This window comes from Grammomys surdaster, unplaced genomic scaffold, assembly GCF_004785775.1.
Source record: "Grammomys surdaster isolate TR1022 unplaced genomic scaffold, NIH_TR_1.0 203, whole genome shotgun sequence".
Taxonomy (NCBI): Eukaryota; Metazoa; Chordata; class Mammalia; order Rodentia; family Muridae; genus Grammomys; species Grammomys surdaster.
In genome coordinates this window covers 8,241,157-8,259,573 of record NW_021604648.1, presented here as the reverse complement: position 1 = coordinate 8,259,573, position 18,417 = coordinate 8,241,157, and the positions used below count along the sequence as shown (strand labels likewise).

The following is an 18,417-nucleotide window of genomic DNA, read 5'->3' as shown; positions in this document are numbered from 1 at the left end:
CATGAGAAACAAAATGAAAAGGGAACCAATCACTAGATTTCAGTGATATGAATATGTATTTAAGAAAGGCAAGAAACATTTAGGTTGGGCATGCTGGTACATGTCTGTAATCCCAGCACTCAGGAGACTGGGCCAAGAGGTTCACAAGCTTTAGGACAGCCTGTGTTAGAGTGAGAGAAACTTTGTATTAAAAACAAAAAAGGCAGTAGCAACAGAAAGAGAAGGAGAAAGCCAGGAGATTGAAAACTGGCATCTCTACAGCATGAAGTTCTTTACTCAAGAGCTTGGCTTTGAGATCCAAGTTTCCATCTGTCCTACTTGTATGATCTAATTTAACATGTAATGGATTCTTCTACTTTACTTTGGTTTGATCAGTGCAGAAATTTTAATTTGAGAACTATAGTGGTACACAGCATCCTTAAGCCCTGAGGGTTATCAATCATGTTGTGCTCCTGTAGAGCTGTTTACCCAATAAGGGATGCCAGAATTCTTGAACAAAACCATCTCCCATTGTGTAATCACACGCACACAGGCACTGGTATGTTTGAAGCATTTTCAAGCATAGGATGTCTCCATTTGTTTTAGCAGTAGAGCATAGAGTTTTTCATGACATTTTGTCAACTTAGAAACTGATTGCCACTCTTGGGCTTCTTGTGAAAAAGAAGTTACTGGACACTTCAGAGTTACTGGAGAGTGGTTGAATCTATTGTCCTAATAAATAGAAAAATTCTAAGCATATTTTCCTCAAACTTAATTGGATGCTATTTATACCACTATTGAAGTGGTATAATAATGTCTCACATTTTCTCAAACATTGGATACCAGAATATAACATGTAGAATATAACACATGTAGAATATAACACACACGTGAAAAACTTAAGCTGAGTGTAGTACCATATTCTTCTAACTCTAGCAACCCGGAAGCAAAAACTGGGGGCTGTGAGTTTGAGAGAAGCCTGGGCTTTGCAGTGAGACCTCGCTCTCTCTCTCTCTCCCTCCCTCCCTCTCTCTCTCTCTCTCTCTCTCTCTCTCTCTCTCTCTCTCTCTCTCTCTCACACACACACACACACACAAACACACACACACACATATACACAAGTAAAAATATTAAAAATAAAATAATGCCCTCATCATTTAAAAAAATAAATAAAAGGAAAGCCCATCATTTTAATTTTTATTAAACAAGGTTGTCCAGTTAGTAAAAGAAGCTCATACTTAGAACATGCTGAGCTATTACTTTAGAAGTGCATTTTATTATCTATGAAGTACCCGCCTTGTACAACAGTATTGTGGAAGCTACTGCCATTCTGACTTTCCCAAATGACAAGAAAGCAAAATATTCTGTATTTCTCCTATCTTTCAAGCTAACGGGTGAGTACAAGACGCTGAATCCCACTTTTTTTTCTTAAAGGACTGTTCTTGTAATGAATCACTATTCTTGTTTTCCTTTTCCTTGCCATTTTTGTCTCACCATAATATTTTATTTCTATGAATCTCATTTTAACAAATAAATATACTAGTTTTATAAAACATAGTGTAGAAGGAAAGAACTGCTGTGTCTCTCCTGCTTATTATAGACAAAGATATGTCAAGAATAAGGTGGTATGGCATTGCAGACGTAGCTCAGTGTTTAAAAACACTAGCTGCTTTTCCAGAGGACCCAGGTTCAAATCTCAGCACCCATGTGGTTACTCAAACTCCATGATCTGAAAACTCCAGTCCTGAGGATCTGATGCCTTCTGCATCCCTGGACACTGCACTCACTTGGTATACAGTCATTCTTTCAGAAAAACATGCATACAATTAAGATAAAAATCTCAAGAACATCCCTTGAAGATGAATAGGGTGTCGTTGCATAGAAAGAAGTTCTATTTGAATAACAGCTGAGAAAATGCCCACCATCCGTCCTTGTGGACACTAGGATGTGAGGATGTGATTTTGTTCTTTTTTTTTTTTTTTTTTTGGTTGTTGTTTTGTAGTGTGTGCTAAGAAAGCATAAAGTCTTAGGTTCAGCCTTGACACCAAAACAAAGGGTGGAAGCAAGACCTCAGTGATTGGCAAGTGAAGTAGAGGGAAGAATAATTCCCGTATGTAGTGTAAGATTCATCTTCCTCTCAGTCAGCATTTCTCTGCTGTCATTACGTTATCATCTAGGAAAAGCATTGTCTCTAATTCTTTCAGTTAAATTCAGTCTCCAGTGCTCCCTGTCGTCCTATTGTAGAGACAAAAACACGACGAGTGTTCAAGCAGGTTTTGAACCGCTTTGACACAATAAGGTGGAAGTCAATAGGGAGTCACTCCCAATGAGTCGATTCATAAGACACGTCATCATTACCTTCCGTTCTTGTTCTAGCCCTGGGAGCACTAGGACTGTCGTCAGATACACAGGCTTCTCCCCTATGGCCACAGGGCCCACCTTACATTCCATGGGCATTCTCAATTTTAGCTCTTTCTTTGAGAGCTTGTGTCTTTTCTATTTGGAGATGTCATTTCCTTCAGGAATCAAATGTGCTTGGGAACATTGTCACATCCTATTTGAGAAGCTAAAGCAATGCCACAATCTCTAAACACATCTGCAGCACACACATCTAAGTAGAGAGAGAAGGTCTATATGTCCTCATCTCTGGATTAGGGTTGCACACTTGAGAGCCTCCCTAAGGCATATTGACTCATTGGAAGTAGGAGTCTAGTTTTTTCTTTTCTTTTTTCTTTTTTTTTTTGTCATGTTTATCTCCAAGGATACATTTTATACTTTAATATAATTTCTGGCTTCAATTATTGTATAACTGAGTGCCTAAATAAGACTACCATGCGGTGAGTTTCTAAAATGAAAGGCTTGTTGAGGAAGTATGATTTTGTTTCTGTTTGAATCAGTTGCCTTAATTAAGCTAAATGTGACACTGTAGTAATGACCGTCATCAAGGTCAGCACAAGGACCAGCATTCCTTGTGTTTTGGAGTGTGATTAGTAAACAGCTTGTGACTGTACCCACAGATTTTAGAAGAAGGTTCTTGAGTGGCCTCCTGGTGAGGGGGGAAGCTTGTTGTCACCCTATATGCTATGCTATGAAAATAGCAGCTAGAGCTAGTGTATGTCTGAACCCGGGGTGAGCAGCAGTGTTTATCACAGCATGTAGAAAGAATAATGTTTGATTTCTGTTAGTCACATTACTTGGGAAATTATGTGACTTCTCTGAGAGTCATCGTCCTATCATAAGACGTTATGAAAATGTCTCAGATGGCTGGAGATGGCCAGGTGGTAGATACCACAGAGCAGTAGCTCTGGGTTCTTTCCCTACCTCACTGCCCTAAATTGTCACCCACTGTGCTTAATAAATTTCATATTACTTCTGAATGTATGCTTCTTTCCTGAGCAGTTACAAAATGCAAGCATGCATCTTTTCTGTAGATTTTATTTAGAGGGTGTCGTCTCTCTGTCTTTCCCTCCACGTTCCCAGATCCTTTCCATGTTTCCACATGATGAATTGAAGCAGGAAGCCTCCCTCCCCCCCTCCCTCGTTCCCTCTCTCGTTCCTTCCCTCCTTCCCTCCCTCCTTCCCTTCCTTCTTCCCTCCTTCCCTCCCTCTGTCCCTCACTTCTTCCCTTCCCCTCCCTCCCTCCTTTCCTATCATCCTTCCTCTATTTCTTTCACTCTATTTTAGAAGGAACTGCTGTGCATGACTAGATATGTGCTTCCTTTTCCGGGTCATGCCTGCAAGGCTTTTGGGGCGCTAACACCTACTTTTGTTGGCCCTTTGCACTCAGCTTGCTTAGAGCAAGCAGATAAGATTGGCTTCTGCAGTGCTTTCTTTCATGCTGTGATTCCTAAAGTCTCCACTGGAGGCCTTGGAAATGTGTGTCTCAGTCTGTTCAGCAGAGGGCACATTGATCCTGTGTGTGACCACTGGGTACTGAACCCTCAGTTCTATAGCTGCAATTGATGTTCTTGATGATGGGAAAGAGCCAGGCAGGGGCTGGAAACTCATGTTGTGCAAAGGACATTTGTTTCTGGCTTAATAGTTAGGAAAGCCCTGGGGGGGGGGGAGGGCTGTTGACACTGTAAGAATAATTCTTGTAAACTGGGCAAGGGTGGTGCACACCTTTAATCCAGCACTTGGGAGCCAGAGGCAAGAGTAAATCTTGTAATTCACTGGAAAGCTTCGTTTCCCTCTTAGGATCTAGTGTGGTGTGCTTCAGACCAGACACGACACTCTTTATACTGTCCCTTCGAGTCACGGAGATATCAGCCTCTGCCATCCTAAAGGCTCTAGGGTAGTTCTTTCCTGTAGTTATATGTGCATGTTACCATTGTAAGAGGTTTGATAGTTATATTTATATGGTAGTTCATGATTTCAAAAAGTTAAAGAAATAATAAAGCCTTAAAAATATATCGAAAGTTCCTCATGTTTAAATTATTCTTTTTTATTTTTGACGTGGTTTGGCTATTTTGTAAAGTCCAAGTACCTTTTGTATGTTATTTTTTCCAGTGCAGATGAAATTTCAATTCATATAAATTCACTTTGTTTATTCTTGTCAGAGTAATTCCAAGATGATAGTCAGCATTATAGTCTATCTCTTAAACCGTCCAGGGTACACGTGTAGAGAATAAAAACATTTAAGTAAGCTTAACTCAGTCACTCCAGTTCATCACGTAACTCAATCACTCCAGTTTATCACTTAACTCAATCACCCCAGTTTATCACTTAACTCAATCACTCCAGTTCATCACTTAACTCAATCACTCCAGTTCATCACTTAACTCAGTCACTCCAGTTCATCACTTGCATCTTATTTGCTAAACTAGGGTCAACCCTGGATTGCACTGTCCTGCTTATCATGTTCCTTAAAACTTAGTTAGTCTAGAGTGGTCTCTGGCCATGCATTGTCTTGTAACATGTCCTACCCTCAGATTTGCCCGGTTGTCTTTTGGAGACTTCAGTTTACTCTTCTGACCTCTGTATTTCCTCCTTCGGGGTAATCTAAAGTCAGGATTAAAATTTAAAAATGGAACAATTTTGACAAGAATGAATCATAGACTGTCGCGAGTCCACTTAAATGTAACAGAACTCAAACATCAGGTCAAGGCAGATGAAAAAAAAATGTAATCGAGCTGCTATTGATTGATCAGGGCCACAGGACAGACTAGGAAGCTAAACTGCTACCCTGAAGGAACGTTGCACATCATATATGCGGGAAGAAATCACAGAGATATGTGGAACTGGGGGGGGGCTGTACCATTGTTTCCGTCATATTTTGACATAAGGGGTTGAGCAGGGAGTTTCCATCAATCAGGATAGGAGCTGGTTCCTGGGTCTAGAAACATGAACTTAGTTTTTAGTTTGATCCTGTTAGCAAGATGGAGAAGTTGTCTTTGAGATGGCTGGATTCACAATCATCCCCATACGAGTTGTTCTTTAGATGTCTAGACTCAGACAACTGTTTGCAACAGAAGCTGTTCAGCTATAGGGAAGCACTCAGTTTCCCTAGGCCCTCAGACCCTGGATTTAGTTTCTCTCTGTGATTAAATGGAGTCAGAAAATGAAATGGCAGTAATAAGTTTCTTTTGCGTGTTCCCAACAAGACAGTGTGTGGTTTTGGGTTTTTTTTTTTTAACATTGTATGCATGAGAAGGCATATGTGCCCAGTTTACCCGACCAGCTATGATATTAGATTAAGGTACTGATAGCTCAGTGCTTTCTGTAAAGCATTACTGTAGTTTGTGATATCAAGATGTGTTTTATGTTTTTTTTTCCCTGGTGTTTTTAAATACCATTTATAACTCTTGTCTGAATCAGGGACTTTGCAGAACTATCATTTCTCTAACTTAATCACCTTTCTTCAATAACTGACTTTTAGTTAATAGCTCTTCTTCATCTTGGGACAATTTGGTACTCTGGAAGATAGTACTATCAGAAAGGCAGCTTTACTATGGAATTTTTAACCATTAATTCCCAGTTTCAAAATAAGGAATTAATTTATGGTGGCTTAGTTGTGTTGAGCCTTTACTAAGTTGTATTGACACTTTAAATGGTGGCAGTTGAACTTTCCCCTTGTTTGACCTATATATTAATGGCTTACACGAATTGAATATTTCAGCCAATTAAACTAATTATTTCTATGGTTAGTTTGTTTTATGCTAAGCTTATTAAAATGTGAGCCAGTAACAGTTCCTTTGTTGTTGACTCCTGCCTTCACTGGCTGATGCAACCCTGCTGTTTTTAAACATGCCTTTGCTCCCTTGTGTGATAGGATGTATTGGCCCATCCTATAATTTCTTTGTCCCAGATGTCATCCAGTCACTTTGGTAACAAAAGCCTTAGTTTCTTTATTGGCTCTTTTTCTTTGAAATGGTTAGACATCAAAATTCTGACATTTGGAATGTCTGTTGGTATTTGAATCACACAGTTCATAGAACTTTTCAGTGATCTGATTAATTCTTGATTTTTATACTAAAAAATTTGAACAATGAAAATTCAGATAGTACGGCATTTTGAGAACTAATGGGATGTGTTGACTATTTGACAAGTACCACATGTTCTCACCACACTAACAGTAAGTATGAGAAGTGATGCTGATGCCCAATTTATCCACTCTGAAATATGTACATATTTTATCATCATATTGTAGCACTATAAGTATATAGTTTTTATTTTTCCATAAAAAATAATCAGATAAAATTAAATCAAATTTTAAAACTTTAATTTGAGGTGTTTTAAGTAACTATTTGATTTTATAATTATATCTTTTCTTTTACACTGAAAATCTTGACCACCATAAGAAATACTGCTTCATCTCAGTATATAAGCAAAATAATTTCAAAATGACATTAGCATTAATGAAACCAAATTAATTTATTAATTAAATTTTCTTTTGATTATTTTTATAGTATAGTTTGATTTCAATGGAAGAGTGTTAGTGTAACTTACTTAATGTTAATTTCAATTACTTTTCCTTGAAATATGTCTTGCCTGTTTTGTTTTTATCATAGGTTGACCACTTTGGGTTTTCTGACACAAGAACTTTTAAACAGCGGTACCTAGTTGCTGATAAATACTGGCATAAAGATGGTGGATCAATACTTTTCTACACTGGTAACGAAGGGGACATTGTATGGTTTTGCAATAATACGGTATGTACACATTAGTAGTCTGCTGAAATATATATTTTATAGTTATAAACAGGAGAAATGTTTGGCACTATAGATGACCAAGAATTACTGTTTTAATTATAATGTTCTTCAAAACTAAAAAGAGAGTGAGCAAGATGGCTCAGCTGGCAAAGGCTCATGATCTGACTTCATCCCTGAGCCTATTTGACAGAAGGAGAAAACCAACCTCTAAACGTTCTTCTTTGATGTCCTCAAGTGTGATGTGGCATGTGCTCTCCCTAAATGAGTTCATAAATATAATAAAAAATAAAATAAAATAAAATAAAATAAACTCAATAGTAATAGAAAGATGGTAAAAGTTCACGAGTGAATGAGAAGTGTCAGTGCTAGGAATTCAGAACCAGCTTGTGCTGTCATCTAATTCAAGGTCAGACTGAGCTATGTGAAACCCCATCTCAACACGGACTGAAATGAAACCAATGCAAACAAAGAAAAATATAAAAGTTTGACTGTCCAAGTGGAAGAGGGGAGATACAGTAGCAGCATTTTCATCTAGTTTCCTCTTCTACCCATTTTTAAGTGGTTAGAATTAAAATAGTATAATCTACTAGCTTGCTTCACTAACTTAATTTTCTATCACCTTTTAACAATGCATATATTAACAGACAGTGCTGCAACTAGAAAATGTCAAATTTCTCCCAAGAAGCTAGGCTGTGTACTCCTGCCCAGTAGGGAGTAGAGCCTTCTCAGTGCCAATGCCCCAACAGGGCACCACACTCAGGGGATCTTGAGAAATGTTTGCTCAACTGAACTGAGTTAACAGGAAAGACATGGCTCTAAGTATACAGTTACTGTCTTACTCATTTGTGATTGTTGTCTTCAGATGGCCAAGACCCAAATCTCCTGGGTGTGGGGGTGCACCTCTCTGTGTAGCACTGAGGAGGTGGGGGTAGAAGACTGTAAATTCTAGTCTTTCCTGCTTCTATAGTGACACACAGCCCACAAAGCCAGACAATCAAAAGAAAAACAAACAAATAAATAACAAATATCAGGCAGTGGTGATGTATGCCTTTAATCTCAGCCCTTGGGAAGCAGAGTGGTTCGAGGCTAGCCTGGTCTACAGACTGAGTTCCAGGACAGCCAGGGCTACACAGAGAAACCCTGTCTCAAAAATCCAAAAAGGTAAATAAAATATGATAATAATAATAAAATAAAATTTTTAAAAAATCATAATAAATATATTTAAAATGAAATAGCTCCTGAGAAAAGACATTAGGTAAGTGTCCAGATTCCTGGGACTATTTTGTATAAAACAGTTCTGCTTTGTTTCTTTCCTTTTTGATTCATTTTTCATTTGTTTGAGACAGGGTCTCTCTGTGTAACCCTGGATGTCCTGGAAGTTGCTATATAGACTAGGCTGATCTTGAACCCAGAGATCTGCCTGCTTCTGCCTCTGTTTCCTGAGTGTTGGGATTAAAGATGTATACTACACAGCATACTTTTTTCTGAGCTACTCTTCTCTGCCAAACCCACAGGCAATCTTTTCTGGCCAGTTCCTCTATTTTATTTCAGGCAGAGAGATGTCCAGTCTTGAGACCCCAGTGCTTCTTAGGCTCTGCAGCCCCCACTGAACACTTGCTGGGTAGCCGTGTCCTGAGAGAGGTAGAAAAGAGGAACAGTTTTAACTAAGTGTCCAAAGCAGATCCTAGAAGGTCCGATCCTAGAGGGGCAGATCCTAGATCTCTCAAGCCCTTGGCAGCTTCCTATAAACTAAAGCATTTCAGCTTGATGTTCACTTCCCGACATTAAGTTTTTGAGAAGCAGTGAAGACTGTGAGCAGATGGATGAGGCTTCCATTCTGACTGCCAGTTTGCTATTTTGGTTTGCTTTTAACTCCAGCCTTTTGTTCAGGGTGGATAGTAAGAAGGCCTAGCTCCCATAGGTGTGAGGACTAAATAATAAGATTAAAGAACCTGTTAGTACAGCTTGTTAATCCATGACATAGACCTCTTTTGAATGATAAAATTACCCTTGAAATGAATGGAGGCGAATAATCACTAATTGCATCATTTATTGGTTCAGTTAAGGTACTTCCTGTCAAAGCCTGAGATCAATCCCATAGACCTCTGCTCCTTCTCTTAAGACCTTGCAGTCTGGTGGTATGAGGCACACATGTGAGTTCCTGCTGCAGCAGGCGCAGGAGTTCTTTGCAGCCCTCTGGTGTTGAGGGGAGATGGCCAGCTCTGCTGGGCTGAGGAGTGCAGGGGAGGGTTTCGTGAGCTGGGTGTGGCCGGACCTGGGATATGTGGCAAGGGTGAGCATCTCCCTGAAAGAGAAGGTGGGGTCTTAGGGACACAGATATCAGGGTAACATGTCCATTATCCCCACAGGCAGCTCCTGTAATTCCTTATAGATTGGTTAGAATAACCAAAGCCATTTTGAGGTTCCTATGCTTCATTAGGAAATAGTACTATATTAAACACCTACAGCATTTACCAGGAATGACATGGTTTTAACCTATGCTAAACTGTCCAATCTCACGGTTCTCAGCCTTCCTAATGCTGCAACCCTTTAACACAGTTTCTCACTTTAGTACAGTTGTGGTGAATCCCAACCATAAAATTATGTTTGTTGCTACTTCATAACTGTAATTTTGCAGCTGATATGAATTATAATGTAAATATCTGATATTTCTTGTGATCTTGGAAGACTCTTGTGAAAGGGTTGTTCAATACCTCTCAGTGGTTACAACCCACAGGTTGAGAACCACTGATATAATCAATTAATGCTGTCTGCCTTGGATGCTTTCTTAGGAAGGATTCAGAGGGCACCGTCCAGTCAGAGGGAAAGAGGCAGCGAATGGTTAGAGAGGAGCCAGCGTGAAATAGGGAAGCCCAGTGGCCTTGGTGACTGCTCTGCATTGCAGCCTGTATTTCAGTCTTGGCTGTGCCACCTGTGTGAACGCTGAGCCTTGTGTCTCAGTGCCTTTGCCTGTAAAGCCACGGTGCCTGATTCTTGTTTATTGTGCTAATTAAGTGAATTATTACATGTGCAGTTAGAACAGTATCTGATACATGCAAGCAGTAATTAATAACAGCTGCTGTTAGCTACCGTTAATTTCCTAACATGAAAGATTAAAATCCCAAGGGGGTTTACTATGCTTATTTTTCTTTTAATTCCTTTATGTTGTCTGTGTATGTGTTTGAGGAGCAGCTTAGATATTTTTACCTCCTTCCTGGAATATTAACCACAGTGCAGTCTGAAGACTGACTTATACTATTGACCCAGGGTCAGAAGGTCATGATAAGAAGAGATGAGGTGACTAGACAAACACACTTATTTTGTTCCTCTGTAGTACAGTGTGATACAGCTATTGTGGGTTCCCCCTGTGGAACACACATGCATGGCACAGCTTTTAGAGAATTCTTTCTGGTCTGGTCTTACATCTATTTCATATGGTTTGCAAAAGTTCAAGGTAATGTTTCATGGTCCAATTTGACTTGTGAATTTGTCTTTCTAGGGGTTCATGTGGGAAGTGGCTGAGGAGCTGAAAGCTATGCTGGTGTTTGCTGAGCATCGATACTACGGGGAGTCCCTTCCCTTTGGTCAGGACTCCTTCAAGGTACACAATTTTCTTTTAAGGTTAAAGATTTTGGGTGCCCTTTTTGGTAGTTATTTGTTTAAGTTTAGAACATTTTATAAAACAGTGTGAGATCCCTTTAATTTGAAGTGCCTGAAAACTTAATAATTTGTACTTTACCTTTCCTTAATATATATAATTTTTACAAAATGAGAATTATTCTTTCCTTTTTTCTTTTTATGCCAAGGATCAAACCCAGGCTTCCTGTGTGCAAACCTTCTCTCTAAGCTTCGTTCTCAGCCCTACCCCAAGGTCTTTAAAGCCATGCAGTCACTTTTAAAAAGAAAATTCAGAATTATTCTATGTATATAACTTTTGCCTGCATATGGCTGTGTACCATGTGGGAGCCTGGTGAGAAGTCCAGAAGGGAGTACTTCTTCCCCTGGAACTACAGTTATGCATGGTTGTGAGCCACATCGTGAATGCTAGGAACCAACCTCAGGTCCTTTGCAAGGTCAACAAGTGCTCTTAACTGCTGAGCTGCCTCTCTGGGGTTCTTTGTTTGTTTTGTAGTTGGGGAACTGAGCTGGGTTTAACCCGTTCATTGTTGAATTTAATTCATCTTTGACTAAATCTTGGACAGCTTAAATGTGTCAAGACTTGAAATGACATTATTCTCAGTTGCATATTAAGCTGTTTCATAATCCATCACGTTTATTGTTGAATGTTACTTGGGGGTTGTTTCTATTGCTTCTACAACCTCAACAAGGCCTTCAGCAAATAGCATCTGGTGTAAATGGCATTCGGAAAGGGAACACAAACAAGATACATCCCAGGCTTGGGCAGAGAACATCGTTATCCTCTTGGAGAAACAAGATTGCAAGCTGTGTTTCAGTGTTCGGAAATCGTGACATTTCCAGGATAGGGCCAAGGTGCATTGCCATCGTGGTGGAAAGTTAATTTTTAAACTCCTTCAAGGAAACCGAGGGATGAGTTCCCTTCCCCATGGCCAGCTGCCCTGTTAAAGGAGAAACTTTGGGGTAAAGGGGATGGAGGAGGGGAGGGGCACACATCTATCTGTGTTCCCAGTATTCTTCACTTTCTACCTAGCTCCCTGTGGCTCCCGGAGCTCTGGGGCTCAGCTGAAGCTTTCCTCAGTTATGCTAACGCTCCCCTGCTAACAGACCTTGTGATTTGCAACTGTTTCAACCACCTCCCCACCCCCGAACTGCTGCTCTTTTTTTTTTTTTTCTTTTCTTTTTGTAGCTGTGTTTGTGTTAAAAGTACTGAAGAAAAACAGACTGTCCTGGTAGAACTGGTGACCACCAGGCAAGAAGGGAGTTGCTTTTAGTGTCAGAGACTTGGCAGCAATGTCTTTTCTTTTTTATTCACTTTACATCCGGATCGCTGCCCCCCATCTCCCCTGTAACAGTCCCTCTGCCCCCTCCTTCTCCTCAGAGAGGATGGAGCCCCCCCACCCCACCCCATATCCCTCTACCCTGGCACATCAAGTCTCTGAAAGACTAAGTACAACCTCTCCTGCTGAAGCTAGACAAGGCAGCCCAGATAGAGGAAAGTATCCCACAGACAAGGTGACAACTTTAGGGATAGCCCCGGCTCCCATTGTTTGGGACCCATATGAAGACCAAGCTGCACATCTGCTACCTATGTGCAGAGAGGCCTAGGTCCAGCCTGTGTATGCTCTTTGCTTGGTGGTTCCGTCTCTGAGAGGCTCCAAGGGTTCAGGCTAGTTCCTATCCCCTTCAGGGCCCTCAGTCATTCCCTCTCTTCCATAAGAGTCCCCAAGCTCCATCCAGTGTTTGGTTATGGGTCTCTGCGTCATCTGAGTCAGATGCTGGGTGGTGCCGTGCTATATCAGAGTTTCATTAATAGTGTCAGGGTGCTAGCCCATGGCATGGGTTTCAAGTTGGGCTGGTTATTGGTTGGTCATTCCTTCAGTCTCTGTTCCACTGCCCCCCACATCCCTGCATTTCTTGTAGACAGGATACATTTTGAGTCTAAAGTTTTGTGGATGGATTGGTGTCCCTTTCGCTCTACTAGGGTTCCTGCTTGGCTACAGGAGGTGTCCTCTTTAAGTTACATATCCCCAGTATAGTAAGTCACAGCTATTGATTAGCCTCCCTATTCGAGGTCTATGGTCCGTCCTGGAGATGTCCCCCTCCAACCCCACCAACTTGCCAGCATATCATAGTGACAAATCTTGCTGCAGTTTCTTTTTATTCAGAAACAAAAGTATCTTTCAAACCTCATAAGATCACTGCCCTCTACCCAAAAGACATGAACTAAAAAGGCTTAAGAAGCCTACCTTTACAGACTCTGTGTGTCCCCATAACTATGCTTATAGCATAATATATTTATGCTTATAGCATAAATATGCTTATAGTTTTTATTAAATTTCTGAACAAAAACCAGAGGTCTGGCAGAAGAATCAGACTGGCTAAATGTTCAAGTAGGGCATAGCAAGATCTCTCTTTGTCCTTTAAGGGAAGCATCTTAAAAGTTTGAATATGTGCTAGGTCTTGCTTCCTGTATTGCATTTGAAAATAAGCTCTAAAAGCAATAAAATTAGATCTGATTGGAAAATATATCCTATTCTTTCACAGAGTTAAAGTTACTTTTTCATAGATTGCTTTGATGTGGATGATGTGGGCTTTTAGCTCAGTTGTCTGGAAATTTATTTCAAGTAATGAAAACTCTATTCTGAACCTATGCTGTGCCTCAGCTGCTGTGTGTACATTTATACCTGTTTTCTTTGTCTTTATTCTTAAATAAATATACACAAGTATAGGATTCCCAACACTTGAATTTCCTGACATCAGAGCAGGCTCTGGCTGATTTTGCAGAGTTAATCAGACACTTGAAAAAAACAATCCCCGGAGCTAAAGATCAACCTGTCATCGCCATTGGGGGCTCTTATGGCGGCATGCTTGCAGCCTGGTTCAGGATGAAATATCCTCACGTAGTAGTTGGGTAAGTACATTGATTCTTGTACAGTTCTTAACAATCAAGAGAAAATTAGGGATTTGTTTTGGGTAATACCTGCTCTGTGCTATGTTCTATGGACACTTCTTTCTCATTAACAACAGTATTATGGGCCAGGTCTGGTGGCACACCCCTTTAACCTCAGTACTTGGAAGGCAGAGATAGGTGGATCTTTGTGTGTTCGATGCCAGCCTGGTCTTCATAGTGAGTGTCAAGACAAGCTGGGTTATGTAGAGAGACCATGTCTCAAACAGCAACAACAAAAACAATATCAACAACAAAAAAAACCCAACAATGTTATGTTTCTAATCATCTTTGATTCATTCAGTTTCTATACTAAAGCTAGTGTCTGAGAGATGTTTCAGTTTTAAGAGCACTTACTGCTATTTCAGAGGGTATGAGCTTGGTGTCTAGCACTCGTGTCAGGTGGCTCACAACTACCTATAACTCCAGATCCAGGGGATCTGACCCCTTCTCTAGCCTCTACAGGGATTTACACACACACACACACACACACACACACACACACACACACACACTCTTGCATTCACGCACTCACGCATACACACACAAAACATACATGAGTACACCCACACACACATTTAAAAAAGCAAAACAAACAAAAAGCATGAATAGATGAATTATATTTCTCTTTTTCTCCTCCCATTTCCCTGATCGTCTAGAGCTCTTGCAGCTTCTGCCCCTATCTGGCAGCTTGATGGTATGGCTCCCTGTGGTGAGTTTATGAAGATTGTAACTAAAGATTTCAGGAAAAGTGGTCCATATTGTTCAGAAAGTATCCGCAAATCCTGGAATGTCATTAACCAACTCTCAAGTACGGGTAAGCTTTCATTAGGAGACAGAATTTGCAGTGTATTCATTTTTGTTTGTTTGTTTGCTTTTTAACCTTTAACTTATTAAAAATTAACACTGGCACTTATTGTAAGGTTTTAAATAATTGTATTTGTTGTTTGTATATATGTGTGTGTGTGTGTACAATGTATTATATGAGTTTGAATGGTTTTTATGTGTTATATATGTGCCTTTTAGTACGGTATGTGATCATTGTTGTGTATATGCAGTAGGCATATGTTTGTGTGTGTATATGTGTGTAGGTCAGAGGTCGACAGGATTCCTTTCTTCTACCATTCCTCCCTTTTTTCTTGAGACATAGTTTCTCAGTGAACCTGCAGCTCATCAATAGGATAGGCTAGTTTGCCAGTGACATTCAGGGATCTGCTTATTTTTTCTCTCTCCTGACCTGAAGTGGAGTTATAGGTGCACACCACCACTTCTGGGTTTTTATATTGGTTAATAGGAATACAAACTCAGATCCTTATATTTGCATAGCAGTACTTTACCTACTGAGTGACCTCCACGTAGCCTAACACTGCCACATATTACACACACAGACACACACACACGATTCATAGACATATATATTATATATATAGGGAATCATATCAATCAAAATGTATGAATGAATAAATTTTTACAAAGTAAGTGCTTAGTATTGATAATATCCAGATCAAGAAAAGACAAAACCACCACCAATAAAAAAGACAAAAAAATCTCGTGCTACTTCTGACTACAGTACCTCTTCACACCTACATGGAGACTCCCTGTTGAGCCACAGTATAAGTGTATCCATTTGTTTTATTTAGTTGTAGTTTATGCATTCTTTTTTAGTATTCTCATTTATTTCAAAAGTATCTTAAACTGGAAAATAATATCTTGTTGCCCTAAAATATTTTATTGAATGTTGGATGTTTTCTGTAATACCAAATAATGAATAAATGATTGGTTGACCTATAGATTAACAGTGTCCTTTTATCTGCAGGGAGTGGTCTCCAGTGGCTTACAAATGCTCTTCACCTGTGTAGCCCGTTGACTTCTGAGAAAATCCCAACTTTAAAAGGATGGATAGCTGAGACCTGGGTGAACCTGGCCATGGTGAACTACCCTTATGCATGCAACTTTTTGCAGCCTTTGCCTGCTTGGCCCATCAAGGTAACAAAAATGTCGTTGTTGTCCTCTCCTCCTCCTCCTCCTCCTCCTCCTTTTTTATAATATATTTTTCTCTTTTTTGATATGCATTCTCTGACTTTCAACATTAAAAAATATAATCTCAATTACATAGGGACTCCATGAAATTAATGATTATGGAATGGAATCCTGGGTTCTACAGCTTTCTGATCATGTGACCTTTGGTATGTTAGCTATGTCTTTTGCCCTCAGTTTTCTCATTTGAGAAATGAAGATAAATCTCATCAACTACATACAGCATTGTGGGAATAAGGAATATGTCCAACAGTTGGTGCTGATAGAATCACTACTGTATGCCAAATTCTGGGCGTACTTTGCATATGTAATATTTGCCATTTTGTGATATATGTATCATGCCTAGATCCATGTAATGAATGTGAAGCATTAACCAAGCTTAATAAATGGCAGCTTTTGTCATAGTACTGAGGTGCAGTGAGCTGTTAAAGGCAGTCTAAATGCCACACTTACCATCAGTGATCTCCATGCCAAACAAAAGCATGCAAGTCTATGTTTTCCAGTGCTGTGGTGAGAGAGTGGCCTGGACCTACTGCTTACAGTTTGTGCTCCTAAACAAGCAAGGCTCTGTCTTCCTCTATACACAGATGCAAATGCATAGAGTTCCACTGAGCACCATGCCAAACGTTAGACTTGAAGACACTTGAGAATCATATATTATGATGTTTATGTTCTTTTTCCAGAGTGAAAACATATCACACTCATTTTCATCTTTCATAATGCTAAAGGTTTTTGTTTGTTTTGTTTTGCTTTTCAGTCAAAGTTTCTCAGTGTGGCCTGACTGCCATGGAAATAGCTCTCTAGTCTAGGCTTGCCTCAAACTCACAGACATTCACCTGCCTTTGTCTCCTGAGTGCTGGGACTACAGGCATGCACCACTACTTCCCAGCTATCCTAAAGTTCTTTTCATGGTAAAAGGATTTATTACATATGTTCACCCTTAAACGTTTCTGTGTCATGAATGTCTCTCTTAGTTTTAAAAACCAAGTTTGGCAGAGTTCATGGTTAAAGTTTGGGGATATAATTGAAGGGATTTCTAGAGTGGGTATTGGGAATGAAGCTAGAATTAGCCATGTGAGAGTAGGGTTTCAAGAGTACCAGCACAGCCTCCGGTGTGACTGGCCTCATACCAGCTCCCATGCGGAGCTAAGTCTCTGATCCTCTTTACTCCTTGTCCTGAGACAGGATCTGGCCTTGAAGTCACCCTGCTATCCAGGCAGGCCTCCCAAGTAGCTGGGATTACAAGGCTGTGTCACTAGGTCTGGTTTACAAGTACTTTTAATTTAGCAATCTCTTTATTAAAACTTTGTGTTAATAATTAAAACTTTGAAGCATCCATTTTCTTTTCTTTTTTTCTTTTTTTACTTTATCTGCATTTATTTTATTCTGAATTTATTCCTATGCCATGAGTTTTTATTTCTTCAGTTTCTTCTGAGATATCTTTTTCTTCTGTGCAAGAACAATCCTCTTCTGGCTTTGGGCAGGGGAAGCTCATGGATGGGTTAATCCGGCCGTGAGCTCTGTAGGTTTGTTGGCGCATCTCAGGTGCCTTGTTCACCTGGATGTGTTCAATGACTAGAGAATCTACGTCTAAACCCTTAAGTTCAGTATTACTCTCTGCATTTTTAAGCATGTGCAGCAAAACTTCAGCACTCTGTTTTGGCCACTGTCCCTGTGTCCAGCCCCACTGTTGGCCTGAGTGCAGCTCCCGACGCCACCATTATCCCAACAGAATGGCACACATTGTGAAGCATCCATTTTCTACTGGAGTTATTTACTTTATGTTCAGTGTGCTCCACGAAGAAACAGTTAAATTAAAATGCCATTTTTTGTATGTCAGCTCAATTATCACCTTTTAATTTGCCTTTTGAGTTGAGCACATTCATTTACATTGCCTACTGTAAACAGAAGCTACATGCACATGGAGAAATAATTACAGGGTTGATATGTAGAGCACAGGAAGAAGAGAAAGGGAAAATAGAAACCCTTCTGGCATTTGACTCATAAAAGCCGCTGAGCCTTTTCTCAGCTTTTAAACAACATTGTTGTGGTTTTTTTCTTGAGTAGTATGTGGGTACTTAAGTACCCATGAGGGTACTGAGAAAAGCTGAGCCATCACTCCAGCCCGAGAATCATGTTAAGTATCATGAATTAGACTCAGACAAATACTGCCTGTTTTCTTTCCCATATGGAACACAGATTTAAATCTGTCTCTGTCTGTCTGTCTATCTGTCTTTGTGTGTCTCTGTCTCTCTGTCTCTGTCTCTGTCTCTCTCTCTTTCTCTCTCTCTCTCTCTCTCTCTCTCTCTCTCTCTCTCTCTCTCTCTCTTTCTGTGTCTGTGTGTGTGTGTGTGTGTGTGTGTGTGTAAGCCAAAAGAGGATCAGGAGAGGAGAGGACAAGACCTTAATAGCAAGGAATGGAACTGTAGAAAGAATCGTAAAGTACATGTGACATGAAAGCAGAAGGTGTCTGGTGAGTATGTATTCAGTACTACAAGCCACAGGGGCTGCCACTCACAGCCTCGGGTAACTCTAGTTTCAGTGAGTCTGACACTGATACCAGGTGTGGATGTGGCACTATAGCTATACACGAAGGCAAAACACCTATGTACATAAAATAAAATAAAATAAAATAAAATAAAATAAAATAAAATAAAATAAAAT

General features: G+C 40.0%; 1 protein-coding gene across 1 annotated transcript in view; it reads left to right on the top strand.

Moving 5' to 3' along the window:
- Positions 1-18,417, top strand: part of Prcp (prolylcarboxypeptidase) — a 47,253-nt gene that overhangs the window by 17,941 nt on the left and 10,895 nt on the right. Inside the window, exons 2-6 of the mRNA XM_028770640.1 lie at positions 6,990-7,130; positions 10,630-10,731; positions 13,499-13,680; positions 14,376-14,533; positions 15,533-15,702. Coding sequence (XP_028626473.1) covers positions 6,990-7,130; positions 10,630-10,731; positions 13,499-13,680; positions 14,376-14,533; positions 15,533-15,702 — 753 coding nt within the window. The remainder of the gene's footprint in view (positions 1-6,989; positions 7,131-10,629; positions 10,732-13,498; positions 13,681-14,375; positions 14,534-15,532; positions 15,703-18,417) is intronic.